This window comes from Callorhinus ursinus, unplaced genomic scaffold, assembly GCF_003265705.2.
Source record: "Callorhinus ursinus isolate GAN/ISIS: 27379988/994484 unplaced genomic scaffold, GSC_fseal_2.0 scaffold73, whole genome shotgun sequence".
NCBI classification, from domain to species: Eukaryota; Metazoa; Chordata; class Mammalia; order Carnivora; family Otariidae; genus Callorhinus; species Callorhinus ursinus.
In genome coordinates, this window is record NW_027397135.1 from 3,630,837 (window position 1) to 3,646,601 (window position 15,765).

Here is a 15,765-nt window from a genome sequence, read left to right on the forward strand (position 1 = left end):
GAGGGAGAAGCTGGCTTCCCGCGGAGCAGGGAGCCCATCCCAGGACCCCCGGAACCATGACCTGAGCCGAAGGCAGACGCTTAATGACTGAGCCACCCAGGCGCCCCTGAAGTCAGTTCTTAAAAGCCACAGATATGTAGGCTTCCACCACGTCAAACATTTTGGTAACATGTATTACACCCTGTATCCTTTGAAAAGAGAGGATAATTTATAGAAGAGAAACAAGTTCAGTGGTTAGACACTGAACCACATTCACACTCCTTCCCCAGAGTTTGGCAAAGTGATAAAATTAAGAAAAACAATTACAGTTACAACTGGCGTGCCTCCCAGGTACACACCCCCATGTCACCACCTGCAGGGTGCACCAGCATCTTAGCCTCGGGGATGAGGAATCTGAGTCTCCCGGCGGAAGTGCGCTCAACTTGCATGTGGGGGGCAGGGGGAGGGTCTGCGTCCCAATGCAGGCTCTGGGTTTTTCCCAAGGAAGCATCTTTCCCTTTAGCTAGGGATCAAATAAACAACCCTGTAACAATTTCAGTACAAAGCGTTTTTTATTGACATTGTAAGAAACATTGTTCTTTCTCTTTGTTACAAAAGGACTAGGTGGTTCTGAAAGCAAAAGTAGAGTCCACGTGTGGCGGGACTGTGGCCCTGGGCATGAGGTGGGCGCGGGGGCATCGCACGGCTGCAGGCTGATCCAAGAAGGCCCAGGGCCGGCCACATCCGAACACTATGCCTACAATACTTAAATGTATTTACATGTGTTTCTTTTAAAAAAGGATTACACATTTTATTTTTTAAAAATCTAAAAAAGGTGAAAAAAATTAACTTGTTTTTTATTTTACACGTTTGCGGGATACACAACAGTAACTTGTCAGAAGAGAACATCCTCCATCAGTTCAAAACAACACGGGAAACCAGGTTACAAGACAGCTCAGACTCAGCTCCGATCGTGCGCTCTCGGCTGGCCCGGGAGCACGCGGCCTCGAGCTGTGATCGGGCGACAACAACTGGTCCCTCGCATCGACGAGATCAACGTAAAATAAGGCACATACATTGCAAGAATCACAACTCTACGGCTCAAGAGGACGAGCCAACGTATGAGGAGCAGGTGCAGTCTCATTAGCTCTTTAGGAAATAAAACAAAACGGTTTAACAAATAAACACACGGTTCGCACAGACGTTCAACAGGAGTAGCACATAGGAGCCTGCACTGAGAAGTAGGGTGGGACCCTAGTGAGTTGCTGTCGTCACCCTCCAACACGAGGATCGGAGAAGTGGGGAGGAGGCTGGAGGCTGGAGGCTGGGGGTGGGTCCTGCCCGAGACGCCAGGTCTACAGACGGAAGGCTTCCAAGTGGCCCCAACAAACCTCTCTTCCACTGACTGTCAGGTCACATCGCGGCACTCCTGGAAAAGTACACTTTCCTTCTCCCTCCCCCCGCTTCCCCATCTTTCTGAGATTTCCACGGAGAGAAGCCAAAGACTGCACTGAAGTAGGGCTATCTCTGCAAACCTAAGGGCGGAAGGAAGGGAACCAAGTATGAAAACGTGAAGAAAGGGAGCCACGCAGAGAAACACCTGAAACCACAGGACAAAGCAGAGGCACAGGATGACAACAGTCCTCCCCCAGCTGCCGTCCATCCTTCCACGGAGGGCAGGCAAAGTAGGAACTTAGGGTAATTGAGAAGTGCAGGTCACCTCTGGGAGTTTTACTGGGGAGGGACTCTGATGGAGGAGGAGGGCAGGGTGGTCCTGGGGACCACTGTCCTCACTCAGCAGGCTGCAGAACGCCCAGGTCCCAAGCTTGGAAACCAAGAGCAGGGTCAGGCCAAACCGTGAGAGCTCATAAGATCAGATCAGGGCGTAGAGATTCTGCTGTTTGTAGAAAAAGGAGATTCAGGGAACAGACCACTGATTTTGTGACTGGGTCATGACCTGTTTGAGGAACACAGAAAGAGCCTGGCTCTTTTCTGTTGCAAAGTGGTAGATGCCACTCCACTGAGCTCGCATCAGTAGCTGTCTTTTGCTTTTGGGCTCTGTTCCAAAGCAGAGGTGTCCTTTGACTTAAAAGCCGGTGCTGGATGGGGGTGGGGAGCGGGGGGAGAAGTCTCAGCACCCTCCCAACGGTTTCGGGAACATTCAGTCGAAAGCAAACCCAACTTTCTTAGCCACAAAGTCCCAAAGGGCAAATTTACCTCCACGCTGAGATTCTTGGTCCAAATGAGAGATCACAAATGTGAGAAAAATGGGCTGGTGCTAACATTTTCCCCTATCATCTCATGTTTTATTTTACTTCACTTTGTCGAATACTAATTTAAATGACAGGAGTAAAGGGGGAAAAGCCACACAACTGACTCATGAGTCACTTTGGATAAATCCAACTTCCAGAGTCAATAGGATAAAAAAGAGCAGGTAGTCTGAGGTATCAGTATTTTATTTTTAATAGTTTACATATTTTTAAATGTAAAATGCTGGATAATCCATGTACTCTGTACACACATAGTATGTCTTTTATGTGTATCGGCTGCACATGGCAAGTAGCTGCACTTTTTTAGTCTTTAAATGTTTTAATCCAAAACAAAAGTACAAATTAAGTCCGCATGAAGGACTAACTGCCTAGAACATTTAACTTCTTAAATGGATGCATCATTTCATAGATAGGGTGTAAGAAAAGGCATCCACAGAGCTACGAACCATCCTCCCTAGTGCTTTCAAATACTAACAACGGTCAAGGTGATTTATTCCAAATGCCATTGTATGTGAGCTTTTTCCTTTACAACTAAGTTTTATAAATCCCTTAAAATAGGGTACTTAGAATAGAAATGCTCCTTTGCTGTAGTGGAATTAACGTATGTTAATGAGAGAGCCAGTTGCAGGGTCGTTTAAATACCTAAATACTCAGAACTATATATAATCAATTCTCAGTTATCTATGATAACAGGTGAAGAGGTGGAATTATAATCAACAAATATAGCAAACCCACAAACGTTCCCCAAGCTATTTCTATCCAGTAGCTTCACTCTACAATCTACCTCACTTCTTGCCAGAACAGATGGAAGTCGCAGACCCACCGCCCTTCCCCTCTCTCCCTGGAGCGCCAAGCAACGTGGAGCGGTCGTGGAGACAGAGGGAGGAGAAGCAACGTGGGTAACTGAGACATGAGCACATAGATGGACCTGCCCCGAGCACACAGACGGACAGGAGGAATTCTAAACCCCAACCGTGAGCAAACTCGTTCATCTGCCAGAGCCCCAAATTCCCGCTTGTGTGCAACCGTAGAAAGCATGCCCTGACCTGAATGGGGGCGGGGGGGCACGTCAAAAATTGGTCATGTCTGCTAGAGCCCACCCACAAAGGATTCTTCAACTCACTATCCATAATCTGATTCTTGTGCCCAATGTGGGAATTACCAAGAAACAAAAACAAAAACAAACAAACAAAAAAACCCAACAACCAAAAAAACACCCAAGAAAACAAAAAAAACAAAAAGAAACATAGAGCACATGTAAAGGAAAATTTAAAAAAGCTGGAAGCGTAACCCCTTGGTCCAAAGCACACCAACTCCTATTTCCTTTGAGTAACAGAGAAACACGTCAAATCCTCTCGTTTGACCCCTCTTCGAAAAAAAGAACATGCACATCACACATTTACACTGGTTTACTAAAAAGGCGGGGGGTGGGCTTACAGTTAAAAAAAAAAAAGGAAACAAAGAGGATGATTCGAGTGTAACAATACTGATTCAAAACTGAAATGGAAGACAGTTTCTCCCTAGAATACTTTAGGGTTGTTCAGAGTCCTTTTCCATAAAAGGAATATACTTGAAACACATCCCAGTCAGGTGAGATGAGATTGCTAAAATACATACAGAACTAAAAACAAAAACAACAACAACAACTAAACAACAAACCAGCCAAAAACCGAGTCCATTTAATCTTTTATACTCCTAAAGTTTCACGCTGGTTGGCAGCCTTTCTCCTAACGCCTACTGCATCACTGCAAGGAATTTGCTTTCTTCCGCGAGGGAGGTCAGCAAAGAGCTCATGTCCCCGATGGCCATGTTGGTGGTGCTCACCGACAGCGCGGGCAGTGGGAGGGACGCGCGTGGCGTCGTGAGGCGGGAGGAGCTGTGGGAAAGGTTCTGAATGATACTGGGGCTCAGGGCTCCTGACATCAGGCTGGCATGGTCCCCATCGTCTATGATAGCATCAAAGTCAATCTGCACCCCTTCCAGGTCATGGCTGTCGAGGCTGTCAACCGTGCTCGTCACCTGGTTAGCACCTGGGGAAAGTAATTCAGAGTTTTCGGCGCTGGCCCCCGGTAGCAGGCAGTTGGCTTCTGAAATGGAGAATGAACCAGTTTTCATGTCTTGCTGCTGACTGAAGCCAACGGTTTGGTCATAGAACTGACCAGAGTAACTCTGCGCATTCGAACAGAGTGGATGGGGCTGCCCGTGCATCTCCATCTTGACGCCATTCACCCTGCAGGTCGGACTGGTGTCACTGAGCTGTCCCTGCTGCAGAGCGAGGCTGCCCCTCAGCACAGCCTGGCGCCTGATGCCCCCATAGCCGGCACACGCCTGGTAGCCCCTGGAAGCTGCCAAGCTGGACGGCTGGCTGCCGAGGCAGGGGGGCCCTGGCAGGCCGCTCTCCGGCCCTTGATAGATATTGATGTGTGAGGTAGCGCTAACCTGCCCTAGCATCTGCTGGCCGGCGCGGCCTGCCCCTTGGTGGTCACTAAGCAGCTGAGGGGCCGGGTACCCCTGGCCCACCAGGTCTTGGGGCGCCATGCCATTCACGGCACCGCCCGCTGACTCATTGGGTGCCACCGACAGGCCAAAATCTGGCTGGCTCCCGTTCGCCAGCACCGTGGCGCTTTTCAGCTTTGCTGCTTGAATCCCGGCACCACAGGCCCCGTCGAGCAGGCCGGGGGCCCCGGGCTGCCTGTTGAGGCAGTTTCCATATGGCTGGGCCTTGTAGGGCTGTTCATGGAAGGCGTTCCCATTGGTGCCAGGCCCACTGCCTCCACTGCCGTGGCTCACCAAGTGCTCTGGGCTGCCGTAGGAGCTGCCGGGCTCGGCGAGGGCCGGATACCCCCCGGCAGGGCTGGCCCCGCTCCTCAAGGGATGCTGTGGGTGGACGCCCATGTTGCTGTAGAAGCCGAAGGCTCGGGCCTGCTGTGCTGCAGCCCGATGGCCACATTTCAGCTTGGAAGAGCACAGGTCGGCGCTGCCGGAGCTGACCTCATTCCACTGAATGGGCAGGTCGGATTTGCTGGCTTCCGGGCAAGGCTGCTCGAGCGGCCGGTACTGCTGGCTGGCGTGGCCGGCGTGGCCAGCATGGCCGTCTGGCAGCCCGGGGGGGTCAAAGTCTCCATGCCCACTCCCCAGGCCGGGCCCATGGGGCATTTTGCCATCATCGGAGACGGCGCTTTGGAAGGGCTGCTCATACCCTGCTTGGGTCTGGGCATTTAAATACTGCACCACATCATCGGGCAAGAAATCCTCCTCGTTCAGGTTCAGCTCGGTGTCCATGGTCAGAGACTCCAGGGTGACGTTCTCGGTAATGCTCGGAGGACAGGGAGACGCAGGGAAGTGGCGGGGCTGGCCGCCCTCGGGCCGCGTGTAGTTCTGAAGCACTAAGTTGCGCTTTTCCAGGGAGGGAGGCAGCACCGGAGGGCTGAAGCTCTGCAGGCTGCTGAAGCGCTGCACCCGTGGCAGGGAGAGGCTCTCGGACACCGTCCTCACCGGGTCGCTGGCCCTCCTCACGCCGTTACCCAGCCCATCGGCGGGCAGCAGAGGGCGGCGGCCGTGACTGTGGGCGCCCCCGTCGCTACACCTCCGCGGAGGGTGCACTGGGGGCAGGGCCCCCGCGGGCTCCCTGCCGTCCCCAAGCAGGGCCATCCTGGTCTTCAGGCTCATCCTCTCCATGTTAGGCAGCGGGGTGGGGGGCGGCCCACCCGTGGCCGCCGCGTACTTGGCTTTCAGGCGGTACTGCTGCGCCGGCGTGAGGCTGAGCAGGCTGGGCAGCCCGTCTCCCTGGCTGGCCTCGCTGGACCTGCGTGAGGCGTCGGTGGAGATGGGGTCGTAGGAGTCGGCCACGCTCACGTTCTGGGGCCGGCCCTCGGCCTGGGACGCCTCGCTGGATCTCCGGCTGGAGAAGCAGGGGGAGATGCCTGAGGAGCGGCGGCTGCTCAGGTAGGCAGAGCTGATGGTGCTGGTGTTGCTGTCCCTCCGGTTGAGCATGTTCAACATGGTGATGTCCACGCCGGAAAGGTCGCTTCTGTTTGGGAGAAGAGTCACGGGCCCGCCCAAGCTGCAGCTGGTACTGGGCTGCGTGCCTGCAGAGAAAAGGGTGGGAGACGTGCAGTCATTTCGGGAGGACTGGAAACAGGTCAGGGTGCAGGATGGGGTGAAGCCAGTTTCGGGTTCCCTGGGCCCGGAAGCATCTGCCACAGCCCCCTACCTCTGCCGTGCAGCCCCAAAGGGCCCAGGGAACCGTGAAGGAGTAGGTGCAGCTGCGTTGCCAAGAATCTTTATTTATGAGTTCGCGGGAAAGTTTGCAGACCCCTGGCTTAAACAGAACAGTAAACGCAGCCTGGATCACTTAAGCTCCTTCACAGGTGCAGGGCACAGTGCTCGGGGGCCAGGCAAGTCCAAGGCCAAAGGCATTCGGGGAGTGTCCTAACTACTCAGGGCTTCCTCTGACATCCTGTGAAGGTGGAGCACGCCTGGGTTGGGGGTGGGGAGCTTCACCCTTAAGAATACGCTCCAGGCAGTGAGTGTCATCTCAGAAGCAAAACCTGACGTAGGGCTGCCAACATGCAAGGCTGCCTGGCCTTCCTTGACCTGGGAACACGTCAGTCAACGTGGCTGCTGAGCTCCTGGGTGCAGACGGGAAACCGGATGGCAGTGCTAACCCCAGATGTCTCTGCTGGAGGGAGTTCCTCAGCCTGGCCCAATAGTTATGATCTCACCGTGAGAACATGAGTCACGCACAGAGTGAGCATACTGGGCGCTACCTTCTGTGTTGGCAGTATCCCCTTACCACCTGCTTTTTTAAAATATGGACTCTCCCAGAAAGGCAACACCGATGTGTGTGGTGATGGCAGAATTTCAGGACCGGGTCGGGGGGACACACAAGCACACACCGAGCGGCTTGGGTGCACAGACCGAATAGAAAGCCCGGAGCCAACGTGAGGTGGGGCAGGGACTTACCGTTTCCCATGAGGGGAGACACTGCAGGGGCTTTGGGGGGTAGGACGGGGTTCAGTCGTGGAAGCATTCCATTCACTTGTTTGAGCCTTTCTAGTTTTACGTGCTCCATCCATTTGGTCCCTGCCGGGTTCCTCCTGGCTTGCAAGGCCAGGGTGGTGGTGGCCGTGGAAATGGTCGAGTCCATGACTGGGGTTTCGTCGATGGCACCGAGGTCCCCCACACTACCTCCGTCGGTCAGAGGAAGCTCGAGCCCACTGCTGGAATAGTTGCTGATGGGGGACTGTTGGTTGCTGCATGAAGACTGACCACCAGGGCTTGGCTGAGATGTCTGCTGGGGTCAAGGGCAAAGGCAAGAGACGTCACCGGGCAGGAGAAAGGCAGGGGAGCTCACGCAGACGCTCAACCTGCAGGGGGCTCCGGGGGTGGCGTGAGGAGAACCGTGTGCCGGGGAATGAAGGCGGCCTCTCTCAGCGGCAGCAGCTGAGGGGGTGCCAGGCGGATGTGCGGGGGCGTGGGAGGGGACAATGGCAGCGGGGCGTGCTGAAGAGGGCGGTGGTGACCGGCACGACATCAGCCACGGAACTCTGCCCCAGGTGCCAACTCTGCCAAACAGGCTTCCTTGGCTCCAGTCCCACTTGCACGACTTGACTTGATTCTTTGGGCAAAATACTCAGTCACTCTAGTCCTGTTTCCTTATCTACCAAATGGGGACAACTTAATCAGTCTTCGGGATTGTGGCAGGAATTAAGTGTCAGGCTCAGAGAACACACGAAATACATAACGACCTGGGAAACGGTTCCTAATTGGCTCTGTGGGCATTCGCGGCTCATCTGACCCCAGGGGGCTTTGGTCCACAGGTTCGTCCTGCTTGGCTACAGCGTCCGTGGGAGATGGGCACTTGAGGCACACATGACCTCCTCTCCCGTGAGACCCTCTCTGAGCTGCTCAGGGCTGGTTCCCCAAGCTCTGTGCAACCTCCCCTCTTCTGTCTACACCTGCCTGCTCTGTAGAACCCCAACCAGGCTGTTCACAGAGGCAGCCGTAAGAGGCAAAACTTCAATCCCTTGGCTTCCGCCGTACCCAGAGGGGAAGAAAGGCTGCAGGTTACAGCCATCCGATTCTGGGGAATAATCTTACCGTTTCCCCCAAGTGCCCTGGCGTTTCTCTGGGAGAACAGGGCAATGTTTCCCTCACCCCAACTGTGGACTGTATCAGCCAGTTCTGCAACTAGATAGAAACTTGATCCAGGGCACTGGCGCTCCATCAGGGAAAGGAACCCCCCCGCCCTGGGACTCCGGGAGACGGGGAGTGGAGAGCTGGTGATCCTCAGGTCTGGGGGGCCGGGGAACACCAGGTAAAATGGCCCTCAGTGACTGCTCTGCACAACCTAGAACCGCTCTAAAATTGCACTGGTGAATTCAATTGGCTGAGAAACAGTATAACCCCTTTTGTGTGGATAAGGAAAGCACCTTCAGTGACTGCCCAAAATAACAAAGTCACAAAGTCAATGCTAAGACTAGCCTAGACTCCCAGCCCGGTACCACAGAGCCCTCTCCAGCATTACTGTAACAACTGGAACCTGAGAGCAGCCCCAAGAGCCGGTTCTCCAGGGAGAGAGAACCACAGGCACTCAGGTACGGACTCCCACTGTTGTCCCAGATGGGGTGCAGAGCACTGTTGGGAAGGGCTTTTAGGCACAGGGCTTCTCCGTAGAACCCATCACACTCGTTCTGCAACCACACTACATACAGCCAAGCAGATGAACACTTTCTAAGAGAGTGTCATGTGATACACTGAATCTGCCCTGGGCAACCAAGCAGAGCCAAATGAGATACACAAATCTGATGGTGAGTTCAGGAAGCCTCGCTCACATTTCGCTTCAGCAGAATCCTGGAGGGCCAGGCCACCTGCTCCTTCCCAAGGTACTTGGAGCATGCAGGGCTTTGGAGGTCTTTGACTCTTGGACTGTCAGCTCAGAGTGTGTGCAGCTGAATCTGTGTGCGCGTGTGTGTGTGCGTGCACACGCATGGCAGACTCACGCCTCCACAAGTCACGGAAGGAGGCACAAAGGCATTTACAACCAGAGAGCTACTCAGAGGAGTCAGACATTTCCATACAGATTAAACTGCGAACAACAAATGTATCCAGATCGTCCTCAAAGAGGGTGGTACCGGTCTGGCCTCAGAATGAATTTACATGTGTCAATTTGATAATGAAATAGTCTTTGAGAACATCTGCTTGGTTGGCCGGCTGTGATTTGTTATGAAAACCTAGACAAATAGAACAATGAATTTCACCATCTAACTCCACATTTCCACATGCTGAATGGTCAAAACACATTGCCTCTATGTTTGAAATGTAGCTGAGTAATGTTCTCTACCAAAGATATCACAAAGCACAAGAACTAAAGAAAAATCAAATGCACAGAAGTTAAATGTTAAAACAAACACAAAACAAAAAGAGCAGAGAAGCCAAAATTCCCTCACCTTATTACCCACTGTCCTTAGGAAGTGAGAACAAGACATTTAGGAGCATTACACAGAAGAGATGTGGAATTAATAAGAAAAAAGAAGAAAGAATTTAATTCATAGCACAATGATCAAAGACACGTTTTTAAAGAAAGAATATTAGACATGTAAATTTTATATGCATTAGTAAATGTCTACGAAGCGATCTATTTATATTTACATGTGTATGGACATATACAGGCAAAATAATCCCCTGTGGGAAATTTGATTAATTTATTAGGCTTACCTATAAATATGGAGCCTTGTCTCAATCTCTATGATCCCTCCCAGCCTATGTTTCTGTGATTTCATTACTTTATAAAATAGTTCACATCTTGGGGCATCTCAGATGTCACTGAGCCAAATAACTATACGTTCTTACTTCTACCAATTTTCTTTTTAAATAATGGGTATTTGGAGAGGAGATGACAAGTTTTCTTGAGCTAGGGATATACATTCAAGGTACAAGAGGTTCTGGGTCCTTAGGACGTCCGAAGAACATAAATCATTGTCTTTTGATGACATAATCTAGGAGACTACAAATTCATTTTCCTTGTTTCATTAAACATTTGAGGATAAACTGTTGAATGTTCTGCACGTTGTACAGGTGGACTTTATTTTAGAAAATGGATATGTGGTCCCCCAAAAAAGTATGTACAACACTGCTCATGAACTGATTAATTTTACAGTATGGTGATGGGTCATAATACATACGTCCACTTTTGACTAAGGTGCTTTTTATTTATTTATTTTTTATTTTTTGACTAAAGTGCTTTATATTTATTTTTCTTTCTTTCTTTTGACGAAGGAGCTTTTTAAAAGCAAAATATAGCTACCCACTGGGAAGTCCTGATAAATCTGGATAGCTTATTTGTATTATTTTTGGCTACACTTAACGCCATCTAAAACTCTTAAACTCAGTAAGTCATTAAAATTCAACTGATGATTAAATTGCACTCAGTCAACTCTGGAATTGTACATGTGCATTATTTCCTATCCATAGGTACTGCTGGGTGGTGACATCACTCAGGAACTCCTAGGATGTCCATCCAATTGCTGGACTTTTCTAATTTTAAGAAGAAACTTCCTGAAACTAAGTATAGCTATGTCTGGCTGACCACTCCCGTGCATCTGGAAATCCAAGCACACGACTTCTATCTGGTGTGTTTCCTCCATATACAGAGTGCCAGACGAGACCCCAACACACTCGCGGAGCTGACTCCGTTACGTACACTGCCAAATACAAATGTACCGAAGCTCTTCCGATAGCTACTCTTTTCATTATTCTTGTTGCCTTTCTTACAGTTTTAGACGTTTTAGTATGGCGCATCCTTAACAACAACAACAAAAAAATCACCAAGGGAATTTTGCAAGAAGCTGCAATAGTAGCATAATCCATATATCAGTCTGGTGACTGATATGTCCCCAAACCAGAATGATATCTCCTGATGGCAGCTTTCTATCATCCCCTGCGCTTTACCTCGGTTCAGGCGCCACTGCACAAACGGTCTCCAGTCTACCAAGCCCATCCTGAGCCTGGCAAAGGGGGTTGGCTTTTCTAAAGATCAGCTGTGCCAGGTCATTTGCCATCACCGGTAAAATATAAGCTCTTTGTCCTCCTCACTCCTTTTTACTCCTGCACATGGTCCTGGGGCCCCACGGCTCCTGTTGCAGTGCCCTGCTCCCCAGGCCCTGCGCCTTCCCCCCCCGAGTGCCAAACTTGAGGGCCACCCACTCTGCCGCCCCCATCACATCCTCAAGTGCGCTGGTGGTTTGTTCCCCTCTCGAATGCTCTCACACACACTCCTGGGAAAGACCCATCACACTGAGTTGTGAGTAATTTGCTTTTTGGTGGTCTGTCTAGCCCATGGGACTGTAGACGCCTAAAGAATAGGGACTGTGGCTTTTTTATCTCAGGGTCACCAGGGCAAAGCACAAAGCAAAATACTAATTTACAGAAAGACGGAATGGCTGATTTTCTACATTACAGGTCTACTGAAAATGTAGACAGTCATGCCTTTCTTTCTACCTGCCACGATGTGGTATGGTTCCAGACTGATTTTAAAAACCAGTTAGCAAACCCTGACGTTCTTTTCTGAGTTATTCTATGCCGATGAACCTTAAGTAAGGAATCCGGGTGTCTGAGCTCCCGACCCCTTCAATCAGAGAGCCCAACGCAGTGAGGACCCAGGCAGTCTAGTTCCTCCTCAAGCCCTCGCTGACTTTCTAAAATGACCTAGGTTGGCTTGGGGACAAGCAGAAGGAAAGTGAATGACATACCATGGGCTTCTCTGCCTTGACTGCTTTCACCTGAAGGCATTCTTCCCGCTTTGAGGTAGTGTTGCTGAGGTCCTTCTGCTCCCCAAGGGCTCCCTGAGTCTGCCGGCCGGGCGACCGGGACTGTGAATGGCTGCCGGAATCACGGGGTGGGGGGGGCCGAGGATGAATGTCCCCACGCTGCTTCTTGGTGACATGAGCCTCTGGGCCATGCACTGTCTTCACGTGCTTCCGGAGGGAACTCGGGTCTGTGTAGCGCTTCGTGCAGCCTGGGATTTTGCACACATATGGTTTCTGCCAAAAGCCACAAGAACAAAATAAGAGATTGTTATCAAAGCGCTAATGCCCCAGTCCAACAATCTCATGGACACACACTATAACTTTCTTTCAAAGCACTTCCACAAAGCTGGGAAGTATTAAGATACCTCTGGGTACTAAGGGTTTAATAAAGGCCGTTTGAACACTGCTCAGGGGCCAGTGAATCTAGCTTTAATAGACTATTATTTTAGACAATGCTCAAGGAGAGCTACAAATGTGCAAATCACCTGTATGTGCTTGGCAACATTTATCCTATGAGTAGGAAGAAGGATCCTGGTGTCGGGGTAGCTTCTCAATAGGTATTTGAAGACGGTGATGCGGAAGGCGATGATGATGATGATGGTGACAACTACAGAAGGCTCAGACCCCCATCACCTCATCAGAAGAATGCTATATGCCTTTGGGAGAATTTGTGTGAAGAAATTTCTTAGGGACTCCTGGTTCTCCGCTCAAAACTCACTACACCCGTTGTGAAAATGTGCACATAGGCATGGTAAAGAAAAATTGCCTATAGCCTCTTCCGTGTTAGATATGACTAAAATATGTCCATTTGGGTCGCATTACAACTGTGTGGGATGTTCGGGGCTCAGAATATCCAGAACTTTTCTGATCCTCATAGTTGTAAAGCCCTGTTTGACCATCTATGAATGCTCACTCACAAACTGAGAAGGGCTGATGGATGGCATCCTGGAAATGAGGACTCCTGTCTGGCTCTGCTCCTGAGTACTAAGGCCTGTTAATTATTTATTCCATGTTCCATGTGGGCCAGTGACTAAACCTACAAATGCAGTCATTAAAAACTCTGTGGATGCTTATAGCTACATTATTTACTCAAATCACAGAATCGTTGGAATTTACTCATGACCAACATCAAAACTGTGATTTTGTTTACCTGGTTTGAAATATAATATATTCATGAATCCTTATAAGAATATATATCTACGTAGACCAGAAGATGAACTATTAGGTAAGCGATAGTCATAAAAAGCATGATTAGTATAATGTACCCATTATATTAAAAGAAGATGTCCTGTCTTATAGAATGTATGTGTCTAAAAGATGCTTTTTCACTAAAAGCCCAAGAACAGACTGAGTGCTACATAAAATGATGAAATGCCCTAATGTAGTGAAGACTCCGAAAATTATCCCGAGAGACTTCACCTCCAAATTTGAGATTCTTTTGGGGAGAATTGATTCCCATTAACTATGAATTACTTCTATTCAGGGGCTGGTGTGATTTGCAGCACATATATAATGAAACGAGCACACCGACTTCTATGCATTAGGGACAGAAGAATGGCTCCAGCAATGAGTGCTATTACCTTACAGCGTCCTGACATCGGCCCAACGCCTGCTCGCAGCACTGCCATGACAGACTGTTCTATCAGCGGGCACGCCAGGATGCATGGAGCAGGTGTCGGGGGGCAGGGGGGCAGAGGGCACGGGGAGAGAGCCAGGCTGGCATTACACGCCTGAGGAGCTACTCTTCCCATAAGTATATGCATGTGTATACCCTGGGTTAGCTTGGAAAGGGGGACACAGCTGGAGGTGGAAAGTCTTTGCTTGCGATCAATGACTGAAATGAAATATAACTGTACGTGGGGATCATAAATGTTGTCAGTCTCACTGAGTTCCCTGTGTCTCCTCTCCTAGACATTCAACTTTTGCCACGGTTGTTTCCTTTTAGACTCACGCAACTGAAGGGTACTTTGTGAAAGTAATTCCTGTGTTTTTTTACTTGACTTTGTAGCATTTATCCAACTAAAATTTCAATAAACGTTTAATGGTCCTCACTATAGGCAAGACTCATATACTGCAGGATTTAATGTCCAGGGTTATAAAATGTGCAGGAAAAATAAGAGAGCATGTAATTATCACCAGGCCCAAGTATGAATGCCACAGAAGGATGTGGACGGAGGACAATCACTTTTTAGTTGGGATGATTGTGGGGAGCATCAGTTACTACGCTTTTATACCTGGGTATAACACCCAGCTCGTGGGGTCTAAGGGTGAAATAAGACAATATATGAAATGCTCATCACGATGTGTTTGTGGCATAGAGTAATTACTCAGTGAACCGAACTTTATTAGGAGGAGGCTCTGTAGCTGGGTCCTGAAAGTAGACCAAAATTCTGAGGGATAAAAATGAAGGTAAGAGGATGTGAAAGGAAAGCCACGGTCCAGAGGCAGGACCGCTTAACGCATGCGGGTGTGGCTGTCTGGTTCCACTCACAGCCACAGAGGTCAGAGGTCAAGCCTGGAAGGGCAGGCTTGGGCCGGGTGCCAGCAGGTACAAGCCGAGAGAATCTAAACTTTCCCTCTAGGAAAGAGGAAGCCACTGGAATGTTCTGGAAAGAGAGATACAACTGAGTCAGAGTTCAAGGATACTTGCCTCGTGTGGCTTTGGGGGGACATGAGCTGTGTGGTCTAGAGTTGGGATCCCTGGCAGAGGCCACTGCTATGGCCCCAATGGGTGAGGCAGCCAAGGAGTGCAGGAGGAAGGCCAGACTGGCTTCCTGAGCGGGAATGACGCCCCTCCTGTTCAAGTCCATGGTATTCTGTTCCTCACCCACAACAACAAATCTTGCGCCACCTAACTAGCTATCGATATTTGTTTAGGGAATGAATGAAAACACAAATAAGAGAGAGCAAATAAACGAAAGAAGATACCTAGATTTATCTAGGACCGGCTCATGACACAAATCTCGATTCTTAATTTTGGTGGATGTGAAGCCGTCCATCATTTATACGGAGGGCCAAAGCCTTGCGTGGTCAAGGTGGTTAACGTATTTTAGATACACTGCTCAACCCTGGTGAAAGATATGATTGAACAGGATAACTTTTAATCTCATAATGGATAAATGCTCATATGGCGCTGTGCTCTTGACCTCACAGAACTGGACAAGCTCAACTCTAATGCATTTGAGCAAAGCAAACAGCTATGCACATAATTTAAGTCCTTAAGAAAGATAAAAAGCTGAGTAAGTACGTGTGTACATGTTCACTGCTAATCCTAACACACCCACTGCCCCAATTTCTCCACAATAACAGGAGGGAAACTTGTCCTAAAAATCCATAGGAATGAATACCTTCTAAATTTCTAGAGTGCAGTTAAATATATCAATTTAATTCTAACTTAATCGAATGCCCTAAAATATTTTAAATTGAGATATAATCCACATACCACAAAGAGAACCCTTTTAAGTTGCACAATTCAGTGGCATTTAGTACATCCACAATCTTGTGCAACTATCACCATTTATCAGTCAAATTCCAGAATATTTCCAACATCCTCCAAAGAAATCCTGTATCTATTAGCAGTCACCCCCTATTCCCTTCCCTCAGTCTCTGGCAACCACTGTTCTGCTTTCCATCTCTACGGATTCGCCTAGACTCCCTAAAACTTTGCACAAAACAAGAACAGCAGATTACATAGCAACCACATGTAG

General features: G+C 49.4%; 1 protein-coding gene across 3 annotated transcripts in view; it reads right to left on the reverse strand.

Annotated features, from left to right (window-relative positions):
• Positions 1-550: 550 nt before the first annotated feature.
• Positions 551-15,765, reverse strand: part of GLI3 (GLI family zinc finger 3) — a 267,733-nt gene continuing 252,518 nt past the window's right edge. For 2 of the 3 annotated variants that reach the window (XM_073886896.1, XM_073886898.1), the window contains 3 exons: positions 12,002-12,292; positions 7,215-7,545; positions 551-6,337 (listed from right to left, as the gene is read on the reverse strand). In XM_073886896.1, the coding sequence (XP_073742997.1) occupies positions 3,984-6,337; positions 7,215-7,545; positions 12,002-12,292 (2,976 nt within the window). In that variant the 3' untranslated portion in view covers positions 551-3,983. The remainder of the gene's footprint in view (positions 6,338-7,214; positions 7,546-12,001; positions 12,293-15,765) is intronic. The other variant, XM_073886897.1, reaches the window with a different exon arrangement.